Source organism: Lepidothrix coronata, unplaced genomic scaffold (assembly GCF_001604755.1).
Source record: "Lepidothrix coronata isolate B3197 unplaced genomic scaffold, Lepidothrix_coronata-1.0 Scaffold119, whole genome shotgun sequence".
In the NCBI taxonomy this organism is placed as follows: Eukaryota; Metazoa; Chordata; class Aves; order Passeriformes; family Pipridae; genus Lepidothrix; species Lepidothrix coronata.
In genome coordinates this window covers 2198630-2221664 of record NW_016690299.1, presented here as the reverse complement: position 1 = coordinate 2221664, position 23035 = coordinate 2198630, and the positions used below count along the sequence as shown (strand labels likewise).

The 23035-nt window shown below is 53.3% G+C and overlaps 1 protein-coding gene across 1 annotated transcript in view; it reads right to left on the bottom strand.

The window, feature by feature from the left end:
- The window catches only part of ATL1 (atlastin GTPase 1), a 30097-nt gene extending 15831 nt beyond the window's left edge, over positions 1–14266 (bottom strand). Inside the window, 4 exon segments of the mRNA XM_017825440.1 lie at positions 184–288; positions 1088–1222; positions 2149–2396; positions 14179–14266. Of these exon segments, the coding sequence (XP_017680929.1) occupies positions 184–288; positions 1088–1222; positions 2149–2396; positions 14179–14212 (522 nt within the window). The 5' untranslated portion in view covers positions 14213–14266.
- Positions 14267–23035: the final 8769 nt, after the last annotated feature.

The window sequence follows — 23035 nt, the reverse complement described above, 5'->3', positions numbered from 1 at the left end:
TCCAGCCTGGAAGCCTCTCAGAACCAAATAATCCTCCTGCTGCTCCATTTTTAGGATGTGCTGAGCTCTGTCCCGAGACACAGCTTTCGTCCCACCCACCGGGATGGCAGGAAGGGAAGCCCTGGCAGGCTCTGTGGTTCCTGGGGAGTGAGGGACCCCCACCCCAGCCCAGAGGTCCCTCACCTGGATGGAGCTGATCATTGTGCTGAGGGCAAACACGGTGGCTGAGTCCCTCAGGGTGGACTGGCTGTCAAAGGTCCCCTGCGTGTCCATCAGCAGCACCGCGACCTGCGGGGCACAAAGATCCACGTCAGCACCCCCTCGGCGTCTGCATCCAAGGAAATCCACCCTCACCTGCCAAAGGGGTGGGAGGGGGAATGCCAGCTTCATTATTCTGCTGGGAACCTCACTGCTTCTGCCTCAGAGTTATTGCTGGTGGAGGACAAGGGGAAAGAGCAGCTCCAGCCATTCCTGACAGCAGGATGACTCCAGCAGGCACTGAAATTAATGCAAATTTGCTCCTCAAACACTTGCTGTCAGTGCAGAGGAGTCTTTTCCTGAGTCTGCATCAGCTTTGTGTCATAGAAACCAAGCACTTATTGCACCTCCTTAACCCAGAACACCTTCAGCCAGCACTAGAAATCACACCCTGAATGACTCAGTGTCGCTTTGGTGTCGGGCTCTGCATTAAAGAGTAGACAAATACAAAATATTCCTGCAAGCTGAATTTGCAGGATGCCTCCAAAATCCCATTTTGCATTGTATTTGACCACCCTGAACGGAGAAACTCCATTTTACAGCTGCTGCTCCAGGAAAGGGGAGTAATTTGCAAGAACCTCAGATCCAAGATGTGTAGGAATAGCACAGATAAAAACTCTGGGATGCACAGAGTTAGAGAGACACCTGGAGAGCATATCAGGGACACTGGGACGTCATATCACCTCACTGCATTAAACCCATCCATGCTAAATTAGGGATAAGGCATTGAAAACCTTCTCTCAACTTTCACAGCCACCTAAGAGAAGGCAGAGGAGTCTCAAAAGCTGGAAGAGAAAAATGAGCTGGCCACCAACAAGAGGCAACACACCTTTGTCCCGTCGGGTTTGTCCACCAGGAAAACCTCGCTCCATATCTGAATGCCGGTGGTCTCCCGCTCAGATCCTCCTCTCCAGGAGAAACCGGTCAGGGGCTCGTTGTAATCCCCAACCCAGTCCACAGCATCCTGCAGGGAGGAGCAGAAGAAGCTGCTGTGAGTTCTCATCTCACTTTGGTTTCACCCTTTTCCCCTGTGCTGCTTCTGTCCCGGTGCTGGAGGGGACAGTCCCTGTTGGACAGATTTCCTTCTGAAAAGATTAGGAGGTTAAAAATCCTATAAGGGAGGTTTTTCCTTCCTTTCACTGGCGAGGCCTCACCTTGAATCCTGGGATCAGTTTTGGGTGTCTTGTGACAAGAAAGACACTAGAGGGCTGGAATGTGTCCAGGGAAGGGAATGGAGCTGGGGAAGGGTCTGGAGCACCAAGAGGGGCTGAGGGAGCTGGGGAGGCTCAGCCTGGAGAAAAGGAGGCTCAGGGGGGACCTTCTGGCTCTGCAACTCCCTGACAGGAGGGGGGAGCCGGGGGGGTGGTCAGGCTCTGCTCCCAGGGAACAAGGGACAGAAGGAGAGGAAACAGCCTCAAATTGTGCCAGGGGAGGTTTACAATGGATATTAGGGAAAATTTCTTCATGGAAAGGGTGATCAGGCATTGGACCAGATTGTCCTGCACAGTGGTGGAGTCAGCATCCCTGGAAGTGTTCAAGAGCTGTGTGGATGTGGCACTTGGGGACATGAGTTAGTGGTGGCCTTGGCAGTGCTGGGGGACGGGGTGGACTCGATGATCTTAGGGAGCTTTTCCAAACTTGAAGATTCCATGATTCAGGGCAGCAGATGTGATCATCCCTGCTCCAAAGTGAAGATTCCATGAGAGACCCACGGGTGCACAGGGCCATGGAAGGCTCTGCTCTGTTTTATTCTGTGGAGCCCACGCTAATGAGAGGCTTTGAGCGTTCCCAGAGCACCAACTCCTGTCCAGCTCTTCCCCGGGCACCACACGGGAGCAACGAGCAGCAGCACCAGAAGCCTGGGAAGAGCCCCCTGAGCTGCAGCCTCACCTTGTTGTACATGTACCGCAGCATGAAGTCCATCAGGAATGATTTGCCTTTCCTGAAGGCTCCGGCGACGGACACGGCCACGACCTCTTTGTCCCTGACAGCCTCGGAGAGCAGGATGCGGTTCAGGGCGGCCTCGTCCAGCTCAAAGGAATGGTCATCCTTGACAATGAGGACCTGCACTGGTCCTGCCTTCCTCACGGATTCCTCCTCCTCGGAGCTCCACTCGTAGGTCTTGTCTGCAAAACTACCTGTGGACACAGGGGAACAAGAGCTGTTGGTTCCTTCTCCTGCAGAGTCGCCCACGGCAGGGCTGGGCAGGGTGAGAGGCCAGAGATCCCAAATAACCCATCTGGAGCAGATGGCTGCTGAACCTGGCCTCAGACATCCCCATGGAGACTCCTTGCCACAGGGTCCCTGCAGGCAGAGAGTTAGTTCCCTGCTGGAATCTCCCATGACAAAACACACCCGTTACTTTTTGTCCTACGAGAGTTGACACGGAGAACGAATCACCCTGTTGTTCCCTGCAACAACTCCTGGCATACCCACAGGGACTGTCACAACACCTCCCTCAGCTTTTCCTCTGCTGGAAAAAAAGAAGTCCAAGCCTCCCAATCATCCTTCTTTCCTGTTATCTAGGGATCTGCTCTCCTCTGGACACTCCCCACCAGGCCTTTCCTGAAGGCTGAACTCAAAAATGGATGCGGCATTCCAGCTGAGGTTTCCAAGGACCTCCCATCTCCATCCAAGGATGCAGCCTTTAGGCATCCTGTGCCACTGCTGTCCCTGCTCCACGTGCAGCCTGCACTGATGCTCCAAGTGCAATCTGCTGTTCCTGCCATCAGCAGCATCCCCAGAGACACTCCCAGCAGGAACCAGGCCAGGAAGACACAAACCCATCCCGATAAAAGCCACTTCTCCACTCCCAAGCGGGAACCACACACAAAGCACAGGCACTGCTCGCTTTCCCACTTGGAAATGGCACAGTTCCCAGTGGAGCTGCTGCCCAGGCTGTGCAGGGATTATCCAGCCTTAGAGGAGGATCTCACAGGAACTGGATGCATTTTAGGGCCTGCCATCCCTGGACACTTCAGCCCTGGGGTTTGCAAGGAGCAGGCCAGCTCCAGTAATTTTCCTTTCCTTGTCTCTCCAAACTTTCCAGCCCAGGAAAGAGGTGCTGAAGGTGATTAATCATGCCAGTCAGCTCACCTCCAGCCACGTGAGACCTCCTTGCCAGCAGGGAAAGGAGCGTGTGATGGAAAGTTTCCCCACATTCCGACAAAAACTTCCCGCTTCGCTGGCTCAGGCTGTAACTTTCCAAAGTTTTGCCTCAAGCTAAACCCCCTCAGCCTCTGTTTCAGCCCCTGACCTCGGGGACCCAGTTTTCAGCCATTTCAAAGCACAGGGGCTGTGTGTGCCCATGAAGTTATAAATTCCAAGAGGAACAGGATTTGCCCATTCCCGGCCTCTCTGTAAAGAAGCCTCCAGCACAAACTTCATATTTTAAATAACAGCAGCTCTTTTGTAGGGGGTTCTGATTTCCTAAGATCCCTCAAGGAAGTGTTGGGATCATTAAGCCTGGTTGCCAGGGGATTTCTGGTGGCTCTTGGACATATACTACGAGCTTTCTTCGCTCACAGTTTAAAGACAAAGATCTTTTCTTCCCGACGCTCGGAGGTTTTTTAGCCAAACAAAAGTCCCAAACGCTCTGAAAAGCGGGATTCTCCACCAGACTGCAGCACTAAAATCCCTTCAAACATCAGGCCCTGCCCTGTGTCACTGTTCAGGGGCCTCCAGGAAAAAAAAAACTTTCCCATTTCAAATCCACGGATTCAGGATTCAGACACACATTGCCAAATGACTTGAAAATGAAGGTCTCTGAGAGCAGGCACACACCAAACACCCTTTCCAGCATCCAGGCATTCCCAACAGGTAAGTATAGCCTGGTGCCAAGGGGCCACAGGCTTCTGGGCTCTGCTTTAGCACTGCCACACTACAAGGAATATAAAGGATAGGAAACACCTCCTCCCCTGTGGTGTTTCCCAATGTCCTGCTCAGCTAACTAAGCCCAATTTTTATTTTCTTTGTACAGCTGCACTGAAAGGACAGTGGAGAGATCCTTGGATAGGATGTGACTCATGGCAGAGGCAGGAAAAAATTTGTAAATCGAATTAAACTGAAATATTCCTGACTCTAAGTAAAGCATCAGGGTAACACAGCTGTGCCACCTTCCTGGACCAGACAAATCCCACTTCCAGGCATGCAGACAGAGGGCAAGTGGGACCAGCATTTTGGCTGGAATCCAATTTCCCTGGCTCTGGAGACAGGCTGGGAGAGCTGGGGGTGTTCACCTGGAGAAGAGAAGGATCCAGGGAGACCTGAGAGCCCCTTCTAGTGCCTAAAGGGGCTCCAAGAGAGCTGGAGAGGACTTTGGACAAGGGCCTGGAGTGACAGGACAAGGGGGAATGGCTTCCCACTGCCAGAGGGGAGGGTTAGATGGGATATTGGGAAGGAATTCCTGGCTGGGAGGGTGGGGAGGCCCTGGCACAGGTTGCCCAGAGAAGCTGTGGCTGCCCCAGGATCCCTGGAAGTGTCCAAGGCCAGGTTGGACGGGTCTTGGAGCAACCTGGGTTAGTGGGAGGTGTCCCTGCCCATGGCAGGAGGTGGGACTGGATGAGCTTTAATGTCCCTTTCAACCCAAACCATTCTGTTATTCCATGATTCCATGATTTAAAACTCTTAAAGGTGAAAGAAAAGCTGCGTTTTTTTAAAAGGAGCAAGACAGGCAGGAGGAAGTTACACCCTAAAAATGTTTCACATATTTTCTAAGCACGTGGTGCCGCTCTCACAAAGATAAACTGAAAGCAAATCTCACCCTCCACTGTCTGACAGAGATGCACCAGCAGAGAGGACTGAGGAGAGTCCCTGCCCTCCTGCTTCCAGAGGGACAGCTGGAGCCAGATTCCAGCCCCTGGTGCCTGGATGGGATCTCCCAGGTTTTCCCCTCCCTCCAGTTCAGCTGCTGGGAAGAGCAACAACCAGTGCAGATGAGCAGAGATCGTTCTGTCCTTTCAAAACATCAGAAGCTGAAGGGGAATAATTTTTTCAAGGAGATATTGGCAGGTTTTGGGAGAATGTCTCCAGGCACAGGTAACAGCCCAAAGCAGCCACAGTGTCCTTAATTCCATCACCTGAACACCAGGAAACTCAGACTGTTTGCACAACACAGGGGCAAAACACAAGGTATTATGAGCAGGATATATTGATTTCCCAGCTCACTGGAGACATCAGGAGAGACAGATCATATCAAGCAGGTCTCTGAACTAATTTCATCCCTGTTGTCTTCTGCTTCTTTCATGTGTGCCACTGGCAGACAGAACTTTACCTTTTTCATAATTATTTTCATATTTACTTCCATGTGATGAAACTTCCATGCTCTGCTTATTAGATTATCTGCCCCACTGGAGAGCCAGGGATTAATGTTATAAGATGGCTGCACGTTACTGGAAATCAATTACCTGAACTGGTCTTTTCTGGCCAGAGATGAGTTATTTGCTTCGAAGGAAGCTGTACCTGGCAATGGCAAAACACCATCCGGCCAAAAAGGAAAGGAAGGGGGGGGGCTCAGCTTTCCTAAACACAGTTTTGTTTTTACTCATTTTCTGGGATGACTCCTCCTTTCTCCCGGCCCTCTCCCGGCGCCTCGCAGTTACGTCAATTCTCCAGCTGCTCATTCAGAAATTGTCGGGACACAGCTCCTTTTCCCCATTTCATAACAGCTCATTGCCATGGCTCCGAAGCGGGGTGGAAGCCACGTTCTCTTTTCCATACGGCGATTCCAAGCGGGAAAGGGGAAGGAGAGCAGAACTTGCATTTGCATTTGTACTGTCAGACAGCATTAAAAAAAAAAAAAATTAACATTCTCCAACTGGTCTAGGACTGACTTTTGGCTAAAATTAATTAAATTAAAGCAGCGTATTTCACATTGTGCCTGTGTGCAGACTGACAGACGTGTCTAATGTATTTAAGCTCCTAGAGGAGAATAAATCAGGTAAATTCCATGCCACTAATTATGCAACCTTTGGTGAATGCTTGCTGAAGCCTGTTCTTCCTCAGCTATGGAAGAACAGGACACAGAAGTGCTGACTGCTTCCCAGAGAGCCACTAATAAATCAGCCTTGTCCTGAAATGAGCCTGCACAATAAATACATTTCATCCCAGAGGATGAAAGGCAGCCATGTCCCATCATCTGTGCAAACACAGCCTGCCGGACCAGAGCCTGAGAAAGCCAACTTGCCAGCCCTGCTCTCGTGCTTCCTTGGATCCCAGGAGTCTCATCACCTCAGCACTGCCTGTGGAAAGCAGGGTGGGCAGCCTGGGCTCTGATCCCCCCGCTGAAATCATGGAATCCTGGAGTGGTTTGGGTTGGAAGGGACATTAAAGCCCAGCTCATTCCAACCCCCTGCCACGGGCAGGGACACCTTCCACTAGCCCAGGTTGATCCAAGCCCCGTCTAACCTGGCCTTGGACACTTCCAGGGATCCAGGGGCAGCCACAGCTTCTCTGGGCAACCTGTGCCAGGGCCTCCCCACCCTCACAGCCAGGAATTCCTTCCTAATATCCAAACTAATCTCTCCCCTTTTAGCTTAACCCCATTCCCCCTTGTCCTACCACTATCTGCCCATGTAAAAAGTCGCTCTCCCTCCTTTCAATAAGCCACCTCTCAGTACTGGAAGGCCACAGTGAGGTCTCCCTGGAGCCTTCTCTTCTCCAGCTGAACAACCCCAGCTCAGATGTCACCCACACAAACACACAGGTGTCATGCAGTGCTGTATTCTGAGGGTATTCAAACCAAGTTACCACACTGAAAAACACAATACACCAAGGGGAGAAAATAGAGGCTTGATGGGAATCTTTAACTTGTTGTTATTTCCTTGGAATAGAGTATCCCTGTATCGACTGTGTCAGGCTGCTTATCAGCAGCTCTCCAGGGATTAGTTTGATCAGCAGTGATATCCCTGTGGGTCCTTTCTGCAGCTGCCTTTCACACCACTCACATATCACAGTGCCACCAAGCACACCACGAGCCAAGCCCTGAACAGAGCTTACAGTCAGCCCCCATCCCTCTCCAGAGAGCTTCAGCTTCCAGGAAGCTTATCTGCCCTCCACAACGGCTCTGGCAAAGCCACACATCCCTCTCCAAGCTGTTGTCCCCCTTGCACTGATCACATTCAGCGTGGCTGCCGCTGGGACATGAGTTCTGCTCCCTCTATTCATGCTGAATTCATGTGCCACATGACAGGCAGTGATGATCGGCAGGGCTCTGGGGAGGCCGGGAGAGGCGGCAGCGCTCTGAGCATGCACCAGGAATCCTCTCCTCCTCTCCCAGACAGGCTGGCGCAGAGATCTGCTTCTCATCCAGCTAACGAGGGAAAAATGGGAAATAAAGCAAGGGAGCAGCGCACACACACTGCCAGGGCAGAGGGGGTGTTGTTCAGCAACAACCCGTGTCGATCCTGCACAAAGGATGCACGCAGGGCAGGGCTGCATCCCGAGGCACCGAGCCTGGCCTGGCTATGAGTTGGCAAATTCCCTCAGCACGGGGCTGCCATGAGGTGTCTAGACTGAGGTGCTCCTGGGAGACTGCCTTTGAGAGGATGGAGCAGGAACCATGGCTGGGCAAAGCCCTCTCTCACACCCATCCGTGCTCTGCGGTCCTGCCACACTGTGCTCCCCAAGGGTTCCAGGCCAGCAGGACAGAAAGGCTCCCAAGCTGGTTTTCACCACACACACACCTGCTTTCTATATCACCACCCCTTTCTATATCATGGAATTCTGGAATGGTTTGGGTTGGAAGGGATCCTAAAACTCACCTTGGTCCAACCCCCCTGCCATGGGCAGGGACACCTTCCACTAGCCCAGGTTGCTCCAAACCCTGTCCAAGCTGGCCTTGGACACTTCCAGGGATCCAGGGGCAGCCACAGCTTCTCTGGGCAACCTGGGCCAGGGCCTCACCATCCTCACAGGGAAGAATTTTTCCCCAGTATTCCACCTAACCCTGCCCTCTCTCAGTGTAAAGCCATTCCCCCCCTTGTCCTGGCACTCCAGGCCATTGTAAATAGTCTCTCTCCAAGCAACTCCTGCATCCAGGTCAGTGCTGGCCACACAACCCTCCCTCCACCCTGCTCACACCTCTGCTGGGATTTTTTCAGCCCCATGGATTCAGAGGATCCCAGATTCGAGCAGGGAAAGCCCCAGGTGTTGCCCATTCACTAACCAGAGCCACCAAGCCCCCCTGAAGTGACACATTCACCTCTGTCAGGACTCCTGCTGTCCCCTTACACCAGGGGCTGGTGGTCTGGGAAATGCAGCAGGGAATGGGAAGGCAGAGCCAGACCTTTTTGTGCCCTATTTGGAAATCAACTGCACCTTCCCAGACTGGAAGTACAGATGTAATTCCAGCTCTGCCAGGAACCTGTGGAAATGATGGGTCAGTGACAGAGCCCGGGATGAAGATCTGCACCCAGGGAGCTGCAGGGCACTGCTGATAAACAGGTGAAGAAAACTGTCCTGGAAAAAATGAGCCCCGTCCTTCAATAATCAAGAATGGCAGGTAAACTGGAATGGGCTGCCCAGGGAGGTGCTGGAGTTGCTGTCCCTGGAGGTGTTCAAGGAAAGGCTGGATGTGGCACTTAGTGCCATGGCCTAGTTGACAAGGTGGTGACCGGTCACAGGTTGGACTCCACGATCTCAGAGGTCTTTTCCAACATAATTGATTCTGTGATTGTCAGAGGCCACACTTGGCAGGCTCCCTTTGAGATCCCAAACTGTCCTCTCCAAAGTCAGGGCAAACTCTCACACCCCAACAGCACAGCAGAACTAACACCCCTGCCCAATCCAACCTGCACTCCCACGTTCTCCTGGCGAGCATCCCGCTCCTCTGTGCCCCAGGATTCTTGGAGCAGGGAGCTGAACGGAGTGGCTGCTGCCGCCAGGCTTGGTACTCATCCCTTGCTTTTTTTGGAGCAGTGGCAGGACGTGGAGTGCACCTCCTTCCTGCCAGCCCTGAGTCACCCAGCTGGCAGCACCTCTGCTCCAGCGTGGCCAGCTCAGCCCCTTCTCCCTCTGGCAGAGGGAACAAGGAGACGAATGATCCTGCTGATAACAGGAGTGGTTTGGGACCTTCCCGGTGTGAACGCTGACAGAAACAAGAGCTTGGATGATCACCAGCCACCGAATCTGTCTGTTACAACACCTCAAATGCCAAAGTCCAACGTGAAGCTTTTTAATGACAACACCTACTACCACTCACTTGAAGCTCCAGTGCTCAGCTGGCTCTGAAGCAACAGCAATTCCTACTGCTGTGGAATTCCCAGGCTGAGCTCCTTATTAGCAAGCTTCAGAGACACAAGCACACAGCTACCTTGGGAATGAAGCAAATTAGAGACCAGCTCGTTCCAACCCCCTGCCATGGGCAGGGACACCTTCCACTAGACCAGGCTGCTCTAAGACCTGTCCAACCTGACCTGGAACACTTCCAGGAATACACCTCCCAAACTCCTGCTTCACCCCTAGCACACATTTTCTGCATGCTCCTTCATCTGCTCTGTTTTTCAGCAACAGCCTCCCTTCCTCTCCACCACCAGTGCTCGATTTAGTAATTTCTGACATGAAATTATTTTTACCCTTTTGTTGCTAAAATTGCCTGGAAATTAAAGTTTGGTAAACATGCCACAAAATCCTAGGATACAGCATTAAAAGCAGTTACAGTCTGGAGAAAACATTTATGTATATAGAGAGCTTTAAATACTTGATATATACTTTGTGGGCTTGGCAGAGTTCAGCCCCTTCTCCAGAGCCTCCACCTCATTTGGGAAATTCACGTTCAGCTCCTTTCCTTCTGTAACATTCCATTTTCCTTCAGCTGATGGCAAGTGGGAACATTTCTGGCAGGAACAAGGGAACTGGGGGTCTCTCTGGATTGAAGTGACTTCCAGAAATGATCCACCTCGTGCCTCCCAGAGCCCATCCCAGACTCCTTCTCCCTCTGGAGAAGGTTCCAGTCAGTGATCCAGGGGAGTTAATATAAATCCCTCTGCCCCTGAACATCACTCAGGCCCTAAACAACATTTCCATGTGCTGCTTCTCATCCATGGGCTTAGCAGGGAAAATGCGGCAAGACACAACCAACTCCAGGGTTAGATGGGATATTGGGAAGGAATTCTTGGCTGGGAGGGTGGGGAGGCCCTGGCATAGGTTGCCCAGAGAGGCTGTGGCTGCCTCTGGATCCCTGGAAGTGTCCAAGGCCAGGTTGGACGAGGCTTGGAGCAACCTGGGCTAGTGGGAGGTGTCCCTGCCCATGGCAGGGGGGTTGGAACGAGATGACATTTAGAGGCCCCTTCCAACCCAAACCATTCCACATGATTCTATGATCATATTTACGTTGTAATGTTGTCTTGTCTCTTCTTTCAAGTCCCAGCACTTCATTTTTTCCCCCTCATTTACAAGCCAGACATTTAGTTATGAATATTTCTGGCTTTTTGTGTAAAGGCCCCTCTGTCTGAAACATCTCAGCTTTCACTTGTCAGGTTCCCAGCGCTTGGACTCACAAAGAAATGCCAGGAAGTGGAATCTGAAAATCCACCATAAAAGGTCAGAAATCAAATAACAAACAGAAAGGAAAAACAACCTACCAAAATCATCCTTTTCTTCCCAGTTTAACCCACTGCTGTGCAGTCCAAGTGTGTGGCAGGGATGATCTCGGCCTGGCCTGTGCTGGAAACAAGCCCCTTCTCCTCAAAACAGTTCCTTGGCCTTTTCTGGCTCCCGTTAGGAGCTCTCATAAATCTCCTATCCAGCTTGAAAACCCCCACCACGAAGTATCTATAACCTCTGAAATCCCTTTTATGGTTTTACAACTGAATTCTTGATGGGTGGGTCATTCCAATTGCAACACGGGCCACGAGGGGAAACATGAGATTTCACACAATTTGTTCCAGTCTGTGCTGTTTAAAGGAGCAACTGGGAGAGGGGATCTCTAATGGTTTTACTGGACTGGGGGGAGCAGGCTGTTGAGCATCAGCAACTGCCAAGCACAAACAATTTCAGGAAAGAAAATCAGTGTGATCCACTACAAACCTTCCCTGAGCTGGCGGGACTTCACCGGGCCAAGCAGGATTTCAACCAACATTCCTTATTTTGGGAAAAGCAGGGTCCCCTACTCACAGTGATTTTTTTATCATCTTCAGCTGCCTCAACCATTCAACTGGCAGCAGTTGTGAGGTCTGTGCACCACTTTGCACGTTCAGGAAGAGCCTTAAATGAGGCATAGCCTTATGCTGACCTTTAGCCCAAGGCTAAATCCTGCTCTGGGTGCATCACACCCCACCACATGAGCTCCCAGGGATGTGACAGCGAGCCAGCTTTGACCGGGGGGCAACACCCCTCACTCGCTCACCCCAACTTGCTCTGTGAGCTTTTAAAAAAGCTCAATTATTTTCACGAAACAAAGGAGGGGTTACACCAAGCAGCTGCCTGTTTCCAGGCCTGAGTAACTGGGACAAAGTTTGATCCGTTTCAAAATAGCGCTAATATTTTTAATGACCCATAAGCCCGTTTTTAGAACAAAGCAAGGACTTTCTCCTTCCCTCCTCAGCTTCAGGAAAAGCCTGAGCCTCCTCCTTCGCCAGCTGAAAAATGTAGCAGAGGAATAATCACCCCATGGACTGATGTCACCGGACAATGCTGCAGTCACTGGATGTAAACACAGCGTTCAGGGCAATGAGGTTTTGTTGTATAAATAGAATAAATAAATCTATTAGAGGTGGAGTTTGTTTGGATTTTTTCCCCCTCGTAAAAAATAGAGGCATTTTGCTCTCGTAATTTCTTACTTGCAATGTCAACCAGCCTGGCAAAGCGCCAGGAAATCCTCTAGGAATAGGTAAACGTCTGTGGGATGTAGGGTATGATTCTGAGCTGTGGGGAAGGCGGCTGATCCCACAGAGATCCAGCTTGGATCCGTGGATGCTTCCAGATTCTTGTAGAGAATCTAAGGGGAGAGTTCATCAACTCAGTGACACATCACATTTCACCGGAGTGGGGCTCAGCAGCACAGGCTGAGGGATGTGCCCAATTGCCTTGCCGGACCAAGGTTGTACTTCCCAAGACGATGTTTTCCACGCTTACATCCCTTCCGGCATCATTTGCATTCCCTTCTCCTGCCATCCGGACCTGAAGGGAAAGCACCAGCGCGTGGACGTGTGTGCAATTCCCAACACGCGCGGGGCTGACACGTCTGTCACACGCTCTGTGAGACAAAGCTGAGAACGGCAGCACATTCCCTGGCAAGTTTTCCCTCCGGTTTACCCGAGGATCTGACGACCCTCGTTAAGTCACAGTCAAACACGGCACCGATCAAATGAGCTTTGCTAATTTTCCACCCTCCTCCCTCCCAAAAAAGCCCCCCTGCCCGCTCCGCTGGCTCGGATCACACACTCCGTTATCCCAGCATTTCCTGGAGCTTGTCTCTGAACTGTTAATCATTACCATGGGAAATCCCACACTCATCTACACAAATTAGGATGTAATTTGTGTATCTAAACATCACAGCTCAGCTCACCCCGCTCCGCCTGAGGAGCCAGGATACCTGGAGCACCGGTGAGTGAGCTCACACGGAATATGACTCCGGAGGAAATGGCAAATTACTCTCCCCAGCAGCCTCAAATAACGGAAAATGGCTGGATAAATCCTGATTTCCTACGGAACAGCGTGGCAGTGGGTGAAGCGACGCGTGAAGGCGGAGGAGCCCCTTGCTGGGTGCAGCCCACCTGTGGGACCAGCTTTGGCTCCAGTGGGAAGCAGCAGCCGCTGGAGGATCCAGGCGGCTCCAGAGGGAACTGAAGCCTTGCAGGAAGACGCCACAGAACTTCCTCCTCCCCCGTCACCCTGCTCGGCTCCCCGGCAATGCTGCCCCCAAATCCCCCGGCCTCAGGGAGGGTTGTGAGGGGATGGGTTTAAAATGGCCCCTTCTCTGGAAGGTGTGACACGACAACAAAGCCCTACGGCTCCCAGAAATGGGAAAAGCCCTCCGGAGGGGTGAGCTGCCGGGGAAGGCCAGTGGCTCTGACTGAGGAAAGTGGGGTGAGGAGGATTCCTTCCCCTGGACGAGGTGGGATGTGGGTGAGGGGGGTCTCTGCTCCTGGATGAGGTGGGATGTGGGTGAGGGGGGTCTCTGCTCCTGGATGAGGTGGGATGTGGGTGAGGGGGGTCTCTGCTCCTGGATGAGGTAGGATGGGAGTGAGCAGGATTCCCTCTTCCTGGATGAGGTGGGGTGGGGGTGAGGGGAATCCTGCCCCTGGATGAGATGGAGTGAGGGTAAGTGGGACACCTGGATGAGATGGGTTGGAGGTGAGGGAAATCCTGCCCCTTGGATGGGGCAGGATGGGGGTGAGCGGGATTCCCTGCTCCTGGGTGAGATGGGGTGGGGTGAGCAGGATCCCTGCTCCTAGACGAGGTGGGCTGGGAGTAAGGGGGATTCCTGCTCCCGGGTGACATGGGGTGGTGGCTGAGGTGACATCTCCCCTCCGGGACCGAGGGGACACCAGGGACAGGGCGAGGGGTGTCCGGGCAGGCTGAGGGGAGCCGGGGCAGCCGCGGGGCTCCCCGGGGATCTGCCGGGGGCTGTCGGGCCCCGGGCGGGGCGCGGGGCCGTGACAAGCCCGAGCCGGGGACACCCCGCCCGGCCCGCGCCCCAGCGAGGCCGCGGAACGCGGGGCACCCTCATCCCGCACCCCCATCCCAGCCCCGCCGGCCGGGCGGGCGGGACGGGCGGACCCCCGGCCGCACAGGGATGCTGTGAGGACTCCCAGATCCCCGTGTGCCCCCTCAGAGGGATCCCGCCCCGGGCCGCCCCCGCCCCGGGCCGGCCGAGCCCCCCGCCCGCGCGGTGCCCCCGCAGCCCCGCCCCGGCGCGGGCCGCGACCGCCGCAGGCCCGGCATTGTCCGCGCTGCCCCCGCCGAGCCATCGCCTCCTACCCCAGCTGCTCCTGTCCCGGCGGTTCCGGGCCATGGCGGCGGCTGCGGGAGGAGGCTCCGTGCGCGCTCCGAGCCGCGCTGCGTCTGGCGGGGCTGCGGCGGCGGCGCGGGGCGGGCTGGGGGAGCCGGCGGGAGCCGCACCATCCCCGCCCGCCGCACGGCCCGGCACGGCCCCCGGGCAGCGGCGGGCAACGCGCTCTGGGGGGCACAGACAGGCACACAGACACACACAGATACACACACAGACACACACACAGACACACACACAGCGGGGTCCCCGCGGCACCCCCCTGGGCACCCACCCAGCCGCGGCGGGGGGGATGGATGGGGGGGGGTCCGGCACGGACTGGAGGGTCCCAAATCCAGGTCACTCCTGGCAGCAGGGCACTGGGATCGTGGGGTCATTCATACCCGGGGGGGATTGACACCTTGGGGGCACTGGGCACTCTCAAGGGTACCCATCTGTAGGGGGCCATGGATGGGGGACTCAGCACAGGTAGGATGGTCCCACATCCAGGTCGCTCCTGGCAGGAGGGCACTGGGATTATAGGAGCACCTACATGTGAGGCATCCACACCTCAGGGAGGACTAGGCACCCCCGTGGGCACCCACTCACAGGGGAGATGGATGGGGGGCTCAGCACAGACAGGATGCACCCACATCCAGGTCCCCCCTGCCAGGGCACTGGGATCATGGGGAGCATCCACACCCGGAGGCATCCACACCTCAGGGAGGACTGGGCACCCCCGTGGGCACCCAGATGCTGGAGGCATCCCTGTCTGGGGAACCAGGCTTGTTTGGGGTACTGGGCACTCACCCACAGGGCTCCGTGGATGGAGGACCCAGCACAGACAGGATGCTCCCACATCCAGGTCACCCTTGCCAGGGCACTGGGATTACGGGGAGCATCCACACCTGGGGGTGACTGGGCACCCCCACGGGCACCCAGATGCTGGAGGCATCCCTGTCTGGGGAACCAGGCTTGTTTGGGGTACTGGGCACCCACCCACAGGGGTCTGTGGATGGGGGACCCAGCACAGACAGGATGCTCCCACACCTGCCAGGGCACTGGGATCATGGAGGTGCCCACCAGGTTGCTTCAAACCCCTCCCAGCCTGGCCTGAGATACACTTCCAGTGATGGGGCAGCCACAGCTTCTCTGAGCAACCTGTGCCAGGGCCTCACCACCCTCACAGCCAGGAATTCCTTCCCAATATCCCACCTAACCCTGCCCTCTGGCAGTGGAAAGCCTTTCCCCCTCATCTTGGCACTCCAGGCCCTTGTCCCAGGTCCCTCTCCAGCTCTCCTGGAGCCCCTTTAGGCACTGGAAGGGGCTTTAAAGTCTCCCCAGTGCCTTTACTTCTCCAGGCTGAACACCTCCAGCTCTCCCAGTGTGGCTCCAGAGCCGAGGGGCTCCAGCCCTCAGAGCATTTCTGTGGCCTCCTCTGGACTTGCTCCAGCAGCTCCACATCCTCATTATGTTGGGAGCCCCAGAGCTGGACACAGAACTCCAGGTGGGTTCTCTCACAAGAGCAGAGTAGAGGGGAATAATCCCCTCCCACACCACTGGGGATGTAGCCCAGGGTGTGTTTGGCTTTCTGGGCAATGCCAGCCACAGGGAGTTTGCTCATTCCCACTCTCTCCACGTGGACCACGCTCATCCTCACCCAGGGTTTGCCCACACTTGTGATTCCAACAAGCTGCTGGAGTCGACCTGTCTCTGAAGCCACATCCCAGTGCTGCTCTTTGGAAGATGCACAGCACAGTGCTCAAGGAACAACCCATTAAACTGGAAATGTGGTGGTCACCAGAGGGAACTGAGCCCCAGACTGTATCTGCAAGAGCAGATTTTGAGAGAATGCTTCTCATTTCTGGACTCTGGCCTGCAGCAGCTGGGGAAAGCCGGTGGTCATCCAGCTTTGCTGGAATCACAGGAGCCGGCAGGATCCGCTCTTCATCTTTGACAGCGGGAAAAACATTCAAAAACGAACCAATTTGCTGTTCCAGGCAGCTGATCCCTGCCAAAGCCATGTGTTGTTTTGCTCCCATTGATATGCTGATACCTAATTCCTAAGTGCCTTCTCCAATACTCTGTGACTGCCTTCCCGGTTGGCTTCTTCCCTGTGTTTACAGCATCAGGATGAAACACATAATTTTGGCTCATTTTGGCTCGCTGAAGTGCCGGCTCACGTGGCAGGGAGCTGGATCCTGCTGGGCACTGTGACCACGAGGAGCTCAGCCCTGCAGAAGCTCCATTAGAATTTTTGGTAATAATAATCCCCAAAATTGCACATGCCTGTTGCTGCTTCAACGTAGCAGAGAAGAAATTGGTGTTCTGAGGGGATATTTCTTCTGCTGGACACTCAGAGGGGTTCAGATGGGTTGAAAGAGGAGATGAGAAGAAAAGCAGCTGGGAAATGAAGAGGGGAGGAAAAAAAAAGGAGGATGGAAAAGGAAATCTGTTAATTTGAAAGTCTAATTAAACTAAGATGGGCTCAGGTCCTGTTTTCCTCATTCCCTTTGAGAATTGCTGCTAAGGTCGAGCTTGTACTGCCCCATTTACTGGCATTTTCTCCTTTTCTCTTGCCATTATGGCACGTGGTGTCCCAATGAAAGAGGAGTGGAGAGGTTTGATCCTGTGCTGTTCAAGAGGGATTGTCTCCATGAACTCCCAAGGCCTTTTCCTGCATTATTTCCTATGATCCCAAGTTGGGGCATTTGCAGATGATTTTGTTTCCCGAGGGTGACTCAGCATTTGTTCATTTTCATCCATCCCTCCGCTCCACCGATTCATCCTCCCTTTATTTTCCCAGTTGCAAACAGCCCTTCCCAGGAAGCATCTTTCCTTTCTTGCTGCCCGAGCTGCCAGATCACGAAGAGCTGATTCCACAGCAGATGTGCTGAATGGGCACGGAATGGAAGGATTCTTGAGGAGAAATGACGCTAAATCAAGGCAAAAAGAGAAAATACCACGGAGAGACAGAGCGGAGCAGGCGGTTCCCGATCGGTGCGACGGGAGATACAGCACTTGGGAAGGCCCCAGAATGAGGAGAAAACCTGGAATTAAGTCCCTCATGTGTAGCAGTGGCAGGAGCCGTTTCATAATTTACCTTGATTCGACTGTCCCACTTACCCAGGCGGCTCTTAGAGTTGCTTTTCATATCCCCGGCCCCTCGTTGTGCAACACTTACGTAAGAGGTGCCAAAGGGACGCTGCCAAGGCTCTGCTCTTGCTCAGGTGCCACCACGGACTTGCTGCTGAGGGAAACGGTGCCATCCACACGGGTTTTCCTTGCCATGACACCGACAAGGCGTTGCCTGAGCCCCTCCAGGTGACAGATGTGTGGTTATCCAGGGATCCTGGAATTGTTCGCTTCCTCCCCGCAGTTTTTGTTATCACTTCTGCCTTCTCAGCCTTCGCTCCTTCACTGCTTCTTCTTAACTGCATGGGAAAGTCAAAGGAGTCTGTGTGGAGCACTGCAAGGGGATGTCTCCCCAGTAGAGAGAAATTGCCCATTTGTCATTGCTGTTTTAATTTCTGCACCCTTATTCTTGGGTTAAGAGGCCACAATTCCTAGGAAATACCAAAACAGCTTTTTCCCCGCTCCTGGAGCTAAAGCCTCCCTAACATCTTTCTGTTGTTTTTTTTGTTTCGTTTTTTTTTTTTCCCTTACTGAAATATTTTAAGTGAAGCAGATCTTTGTTGCTTAGGAAATCCTGCTATTCCTGCTGTTCCCATTTCTCACCTCAAGTTGTGCTATGGCCGCCTACATTTACAGGGGCTTTGCAGCCAAAGGAATTATGCTTGCTGCTTCTGTAAACAGGATTGCACACTAGGGCTGCAACAGAGGTATTTCACTGTGGAGGAGACAGAATTCCAGCAGTTAATTAAATTACTTGCTTAATCAGTCACTGGGAAGGCCCTGCCTTCTGGAAGATGCTCTGGAAACTGAAGGAGCTACTTAAGAATAAAAAAAAAAATATGGAGATATAGAGCCATCAGCAAGAAATTTCAACAAAACCAAGCCCACAGGCCTGGTTTTACATCAGGGGCTGCCTTTGCACAATCTGTGGTCCTCTTATTTATCTTTATTAGGAAAAGGCTCATCCCCCAGAGGGTGGTTGGGCACTGCCCAGGCTCCCCAGGGCAGTGGGCACGGCCCCAAGGCTGCCAGAGCTCCAGGAGGGTTTGGACAACGCTCTCAGGGACAGGGTGGGATTGTTGGGGTGTCCTGGGCAGGGCCAGGAGTTGGACTGGATGATCCTTTTGGGTCCCTTCCAACTCATGATTTTCATTTCAGAGGTCAGTAAGATGTCTCCTAAGCCCAACTTCCCATCTATTTCCGACGCTGTTTTCCATTTGTTCTTTCCTGCACCGACAGGCAGATGGACATTACATTGAAAACATCCTTCCTCACCAGCCTCTTTTCTTTTTTGCAACGTGGCTTTAGTGAGTCCAAGCCAAACCCTGGGCGTGCCAAGTTTGTTTCTAGGATTTCCCCTTGAAGATACACCTCGGCCAGGAAAAGGCTTCCAGCTCCCCTTGGCAGGGCCAACCGAATCCACCTGCCTGGATGATTCAGCAAGATACTTGCAATATGTTCCAGCCAGGTTTGTGCACCTGGAAACGTGGGAAGCAGCCTGGTTTCCAGCCAGTGCTCTGAATGCCCCTCGTTGGTGCTGTTTTTAGTGGAATGGCCACATTTTCCTGCATCCTCGTGCTGAGCTGTTGCTGTTGGTGGAGCTGCCGGGCTTCACCTCTGCCCTCCTGCACGTGCACATGGGAGGGAAGGGCATCCAGCTGGTTTCCTTCCTTTGAATGCAAACAGCACAATCAGCTGCAAAGTCTCCTGAGATACATCTACGTAAACAGGGTGACACAAAAATAATGTATAGCCACAGTGCTCCTCTTCCTTCCGTGAAAAACAAATCCCTGCACAAGGCTCTGAGCTGTGCCTCACTTAATTCTCCTGCTCCTGCAAGGGAGGCAAGGCTCCTGACAGCCTGAAAAGGCTTCTCTCTTCCCAGAGCATCTCAGCACAACCACTGGAGAGATCCTCAGTCTATGTTGGACTTTCCCAAGTGAATTCCCAGGCTGGACATAAGAAGCGTCTAACAGGCCTCCTTCTCCTGCCTGAAGCTGTGTTGGCTGTGTTCTCTCCATCCATCTTACCAAGACCACTCCCTCTTTCTGCTCTTTAGATTTTTCCAGGCATTTTGGTACTTGTCATCTTGTGCCCACAGCAGCTGCCACCCCAACTGTCCCCACAGGGCCGTTCCAGCAGCGAGAGGCCATTTGGAACCCCCCAAAGCCTTCCCTATCTCTCTTACTCTGGATCCCAGTAGCAGAGCTCAGCAGGCAGGTAAAGCAGCATTGACAGCACTGAAAGCTGCCCAAGTGATGCCAAGAAGAACTGGACTCAGGAGTGGAAAGGTGCCTGCAGAGATTTGGGAATGGCTCCAGGGCAGGCCCTTCACTTGTGGCAAGACAGGGTGTAGCAACACTGTGTGTTCCACTGGGGAGGAAAACCAGCCTGAAAAACCCAAACCACAAACTTGGGAAAAAAATACACCTCAAATCATAGGGAAGATGCTGCAGCAGTTTTTGAATACCTTCCGCGTGACACTGTTAGACCACGTGAAATTAAAGATATTTACAAAAACTAGGGGCTGAAGTATCTTTTCCTTATGCTGCCATTTCATACCTCAGCGTTTCTCATTTGCCAATGAACATGCATCCACATTTTGCTGCTTTTAAAACCACCTTCATGAACATTGTTCAGTTAGAAATTCCTGCATCTCCCGTTACCAGATGAATCTCGGTCAGTGTCTCGTTAAAATAACCTTGGCTGTTCTTCCTCCTAAGACTACAATACAAACAGCTCACATTCTCTAATCCTACGTAATGCCTTATGTAAAACCACTTAACATTCCTTTTAAGGCTGGGACCCATTCAGACAGAAAGATGCTGCATAAAAGCACATTCCGAAACACGCTTGACCAGAAAAGCGACGTGGTCTAGGGCGGAAAATATGGAGCAGGAATCGGTGTTTGTTCAGGAGAACACGCCTGGCAGCGTGCGCAGAGTCCGGCCATGTCTTGCCCTGTGAGCTTTGCACAACTCATTACAATCATTAATTAAATCATTAGGCTGGAAAAGGCCTCTAAGACCGAGGCCAACCCTTAACCCAGTACTGCCAAGGCCACCACTAGCCCATGTCCCCAAGTGCCACATCCACACGGTTTTATTAGATCCCTTCAGGAATGGTGATTGCAACACTGCCGTGGGCAGCCTGTTCCAATGTCTGACCACCCTTTCCATGAAGACATTTTCCCTAATATCCAACCTAAACCTCCCTTGGTGCAACTTGGGGACATTTTCTCCATTTTCCTTGTTTTTTTCTAATCAAGAAATTGCAGCAGTAATACAGTCCCAGGGCTGGTTTTATCCATGTACACTTCCCAGTAGTGCTTCCAGCAGGGACTGAGACTCAGCTGGGAAAGGTGGACTGGAGCTCAGAACACAAGATGGGCTCTGAGAGCCCACTCTTCACCTCTGGCAATATGGGATGAGAAGCAACACCTCCAGGTGGAAAATGAAACTTAACCCAGCAAGGACAAAATACGGGAGCTTTGACATTAAATTCCAGCCCTTGGATCTGTGAGATGTTGTAGGAGGCCAAGTCTTAATGCACCATCTGCAACTGGAAAATGAAATGTCCTTTTTCCTGTGCTGTCACCCGATGGCTTGTCAAGAGCAGCAAATCAATAGAGTAAAAAGCAGCGTCTGAACCCTCAGCTGAGGAAAGGAAAAGAAAAAGGACGCAAACAGCTCCATATCAGGAGCACAGGAAGCTGATTTATGAGGGGAGAGGTAATTGTTTTGTTAAAAATCACTTGAGGAAATACAGCTCCCTAAAGGGTAAATAGTTTCTTGTTTGTTGGGGGTTCAGGAAAACTTAGGTATTTATGTTGGAGAGAACATACAGGATGTAGAAAGCTTTCAGAGTACAAAGGGAGATTAAATGGGAACCTCTTTAAGAGCAGCCCTGAGCTCCCCTGTCTCTGGGGAGCAGGGCAGGTTACATTTTGGAGCCTGCTCCCGACACACACAGTTTCAAACGAGCCCATAAACAAATCCCAGTTTGGGGTTAAAACCCAGACTCCATTTTAAACTGAGGATCAATGCCCAGCTACATTGTCATTAGACTATATTGGACCAGTGTGGGCTCGTGTGGCTGCCAAAAACACAGAAACTCTTCTTAAATAACCATCTTGAGCACCAAGGAGACTCGTACATCTGGCATCCATTTGATTTTTTTTTTCTTACCTAACTTCTGCAGACGTATTTCCTGCGCTGAGAACGTGGTAGTTTTTACGCCTAGAAAATCACACCTCCTTTAAGGCCTTAATGATTTTATGTGCAGGGACTGCTACTGCGAATTCCAGCATTCCTCTGCTCCATTATCTCCACCTCTGGGTTTCCTGAGAGACCATAGGTGAGTTTTGCTCAGAATTTTGGCCGCTTCGCTGCAAATAATTGCCCTCCAAAGAGGGAAGGGCAGCTACAGAATACCTTCCACTTCGCAGTTTCACAGAAGCTTTTTTGGCTTTGGGAGCCCAAGGAGGCAAGTCCCAACAGGTCTGAGGTAATTCTGGTGTGACTCTCATTGCACTGGCTGCCCACAGAGCTGAATGCCCTGGGTGCCTGATCAGCCCACGAGAAGGATTACGTGGCTTGTGGCTGCAAGGCTGCAATCCAGAGCAGTCCTGCATCTTCCTCTTGCACCTCAGAGCCTCTCTGGGAGCATCCCAGCCTCCGGAGCCCTGCTCAGTTTTGCCACGGCAGCTGTGATAATCCCGACCAGGACGTACACAAAGGAACAGCTCTGGTGTGAAAGACGGAAAGCTCAGCCTCGGGTTTGGTAGAAACACACATGTGGATATAAATATATATAATATATAGGTGGCGTAGGCGAGCTGGGGGCTTTCCTCCTGCATCAAACCAAGGGGCACAGGCTAAAGGCCGTGCCTGCCCCCACACTTGTCCCTCCACAATAAAACCTGTTGGAGCAGGGTCAGAGGAGCCCCTGGAGATGCTACGAGGGCTGGAGAACCTCTGCTCCGGAGCCAGGCTGGGAGAGCTGGGGGTGTTCACCTGGAGAAGGGAAGGCTCCGGGGAGACCTGAGAGCCCCTTCCAGGGCCTAAAGGGGCTCCAAGAGAGCTGGAGAGGGACTTGAGACAAGGGATAGAGGGACAGGACAAAGGGGAATGGCTTTAAGCTGGAAAAGGGGAGATTTAGGATGGATATTAGGAAGGAATTGTTGGCTGTGAGGGCGGTGAGGCCCTGGCACAGTTTGGCCAGAGAAGCTGTGGCTGTCCCCGGATGCCTGGAAGTGTCCAAAGCCAGGTTGGACGGAGCTTGGAACCACCTGGGAATGGTGGAAAGTGTCCCTGCCCATGGCAGGGGCGTTGGAGGCGGATGATCTTTATACGGCCCCTTCCAACTCAAACCATCCTGTCACCGCTCCACGGGCTCCGGACGTGGCGGCGGCACCGGGGCCGCGGGAGGGGGGGGGAGCAGCGCCCGGTAACAGCCCCGGGGCAGCGGTTCCCCCTCCCGCGGGGCCGGGCGGGGAGGGGAAGGGCAGGGAAGGGAAGGGAAGGGAGCGGGAGGGGAGCGGGGCCGGCCGTGGCCGCGCCGGGGCGCTGCGGCGGCGCTGCCGGCCCGGCCCGGCCCGGCCGAGACAAAGGCGGGCGGGCGGCCGCGCCCTCCGCGGCTCCCGGGGCTCCCCGGGGCCAAGCAGGAAGCGCCGGGGGCGGGCGGGGAGCGGGGCCGGGCGGGCTCGGCGGGGCG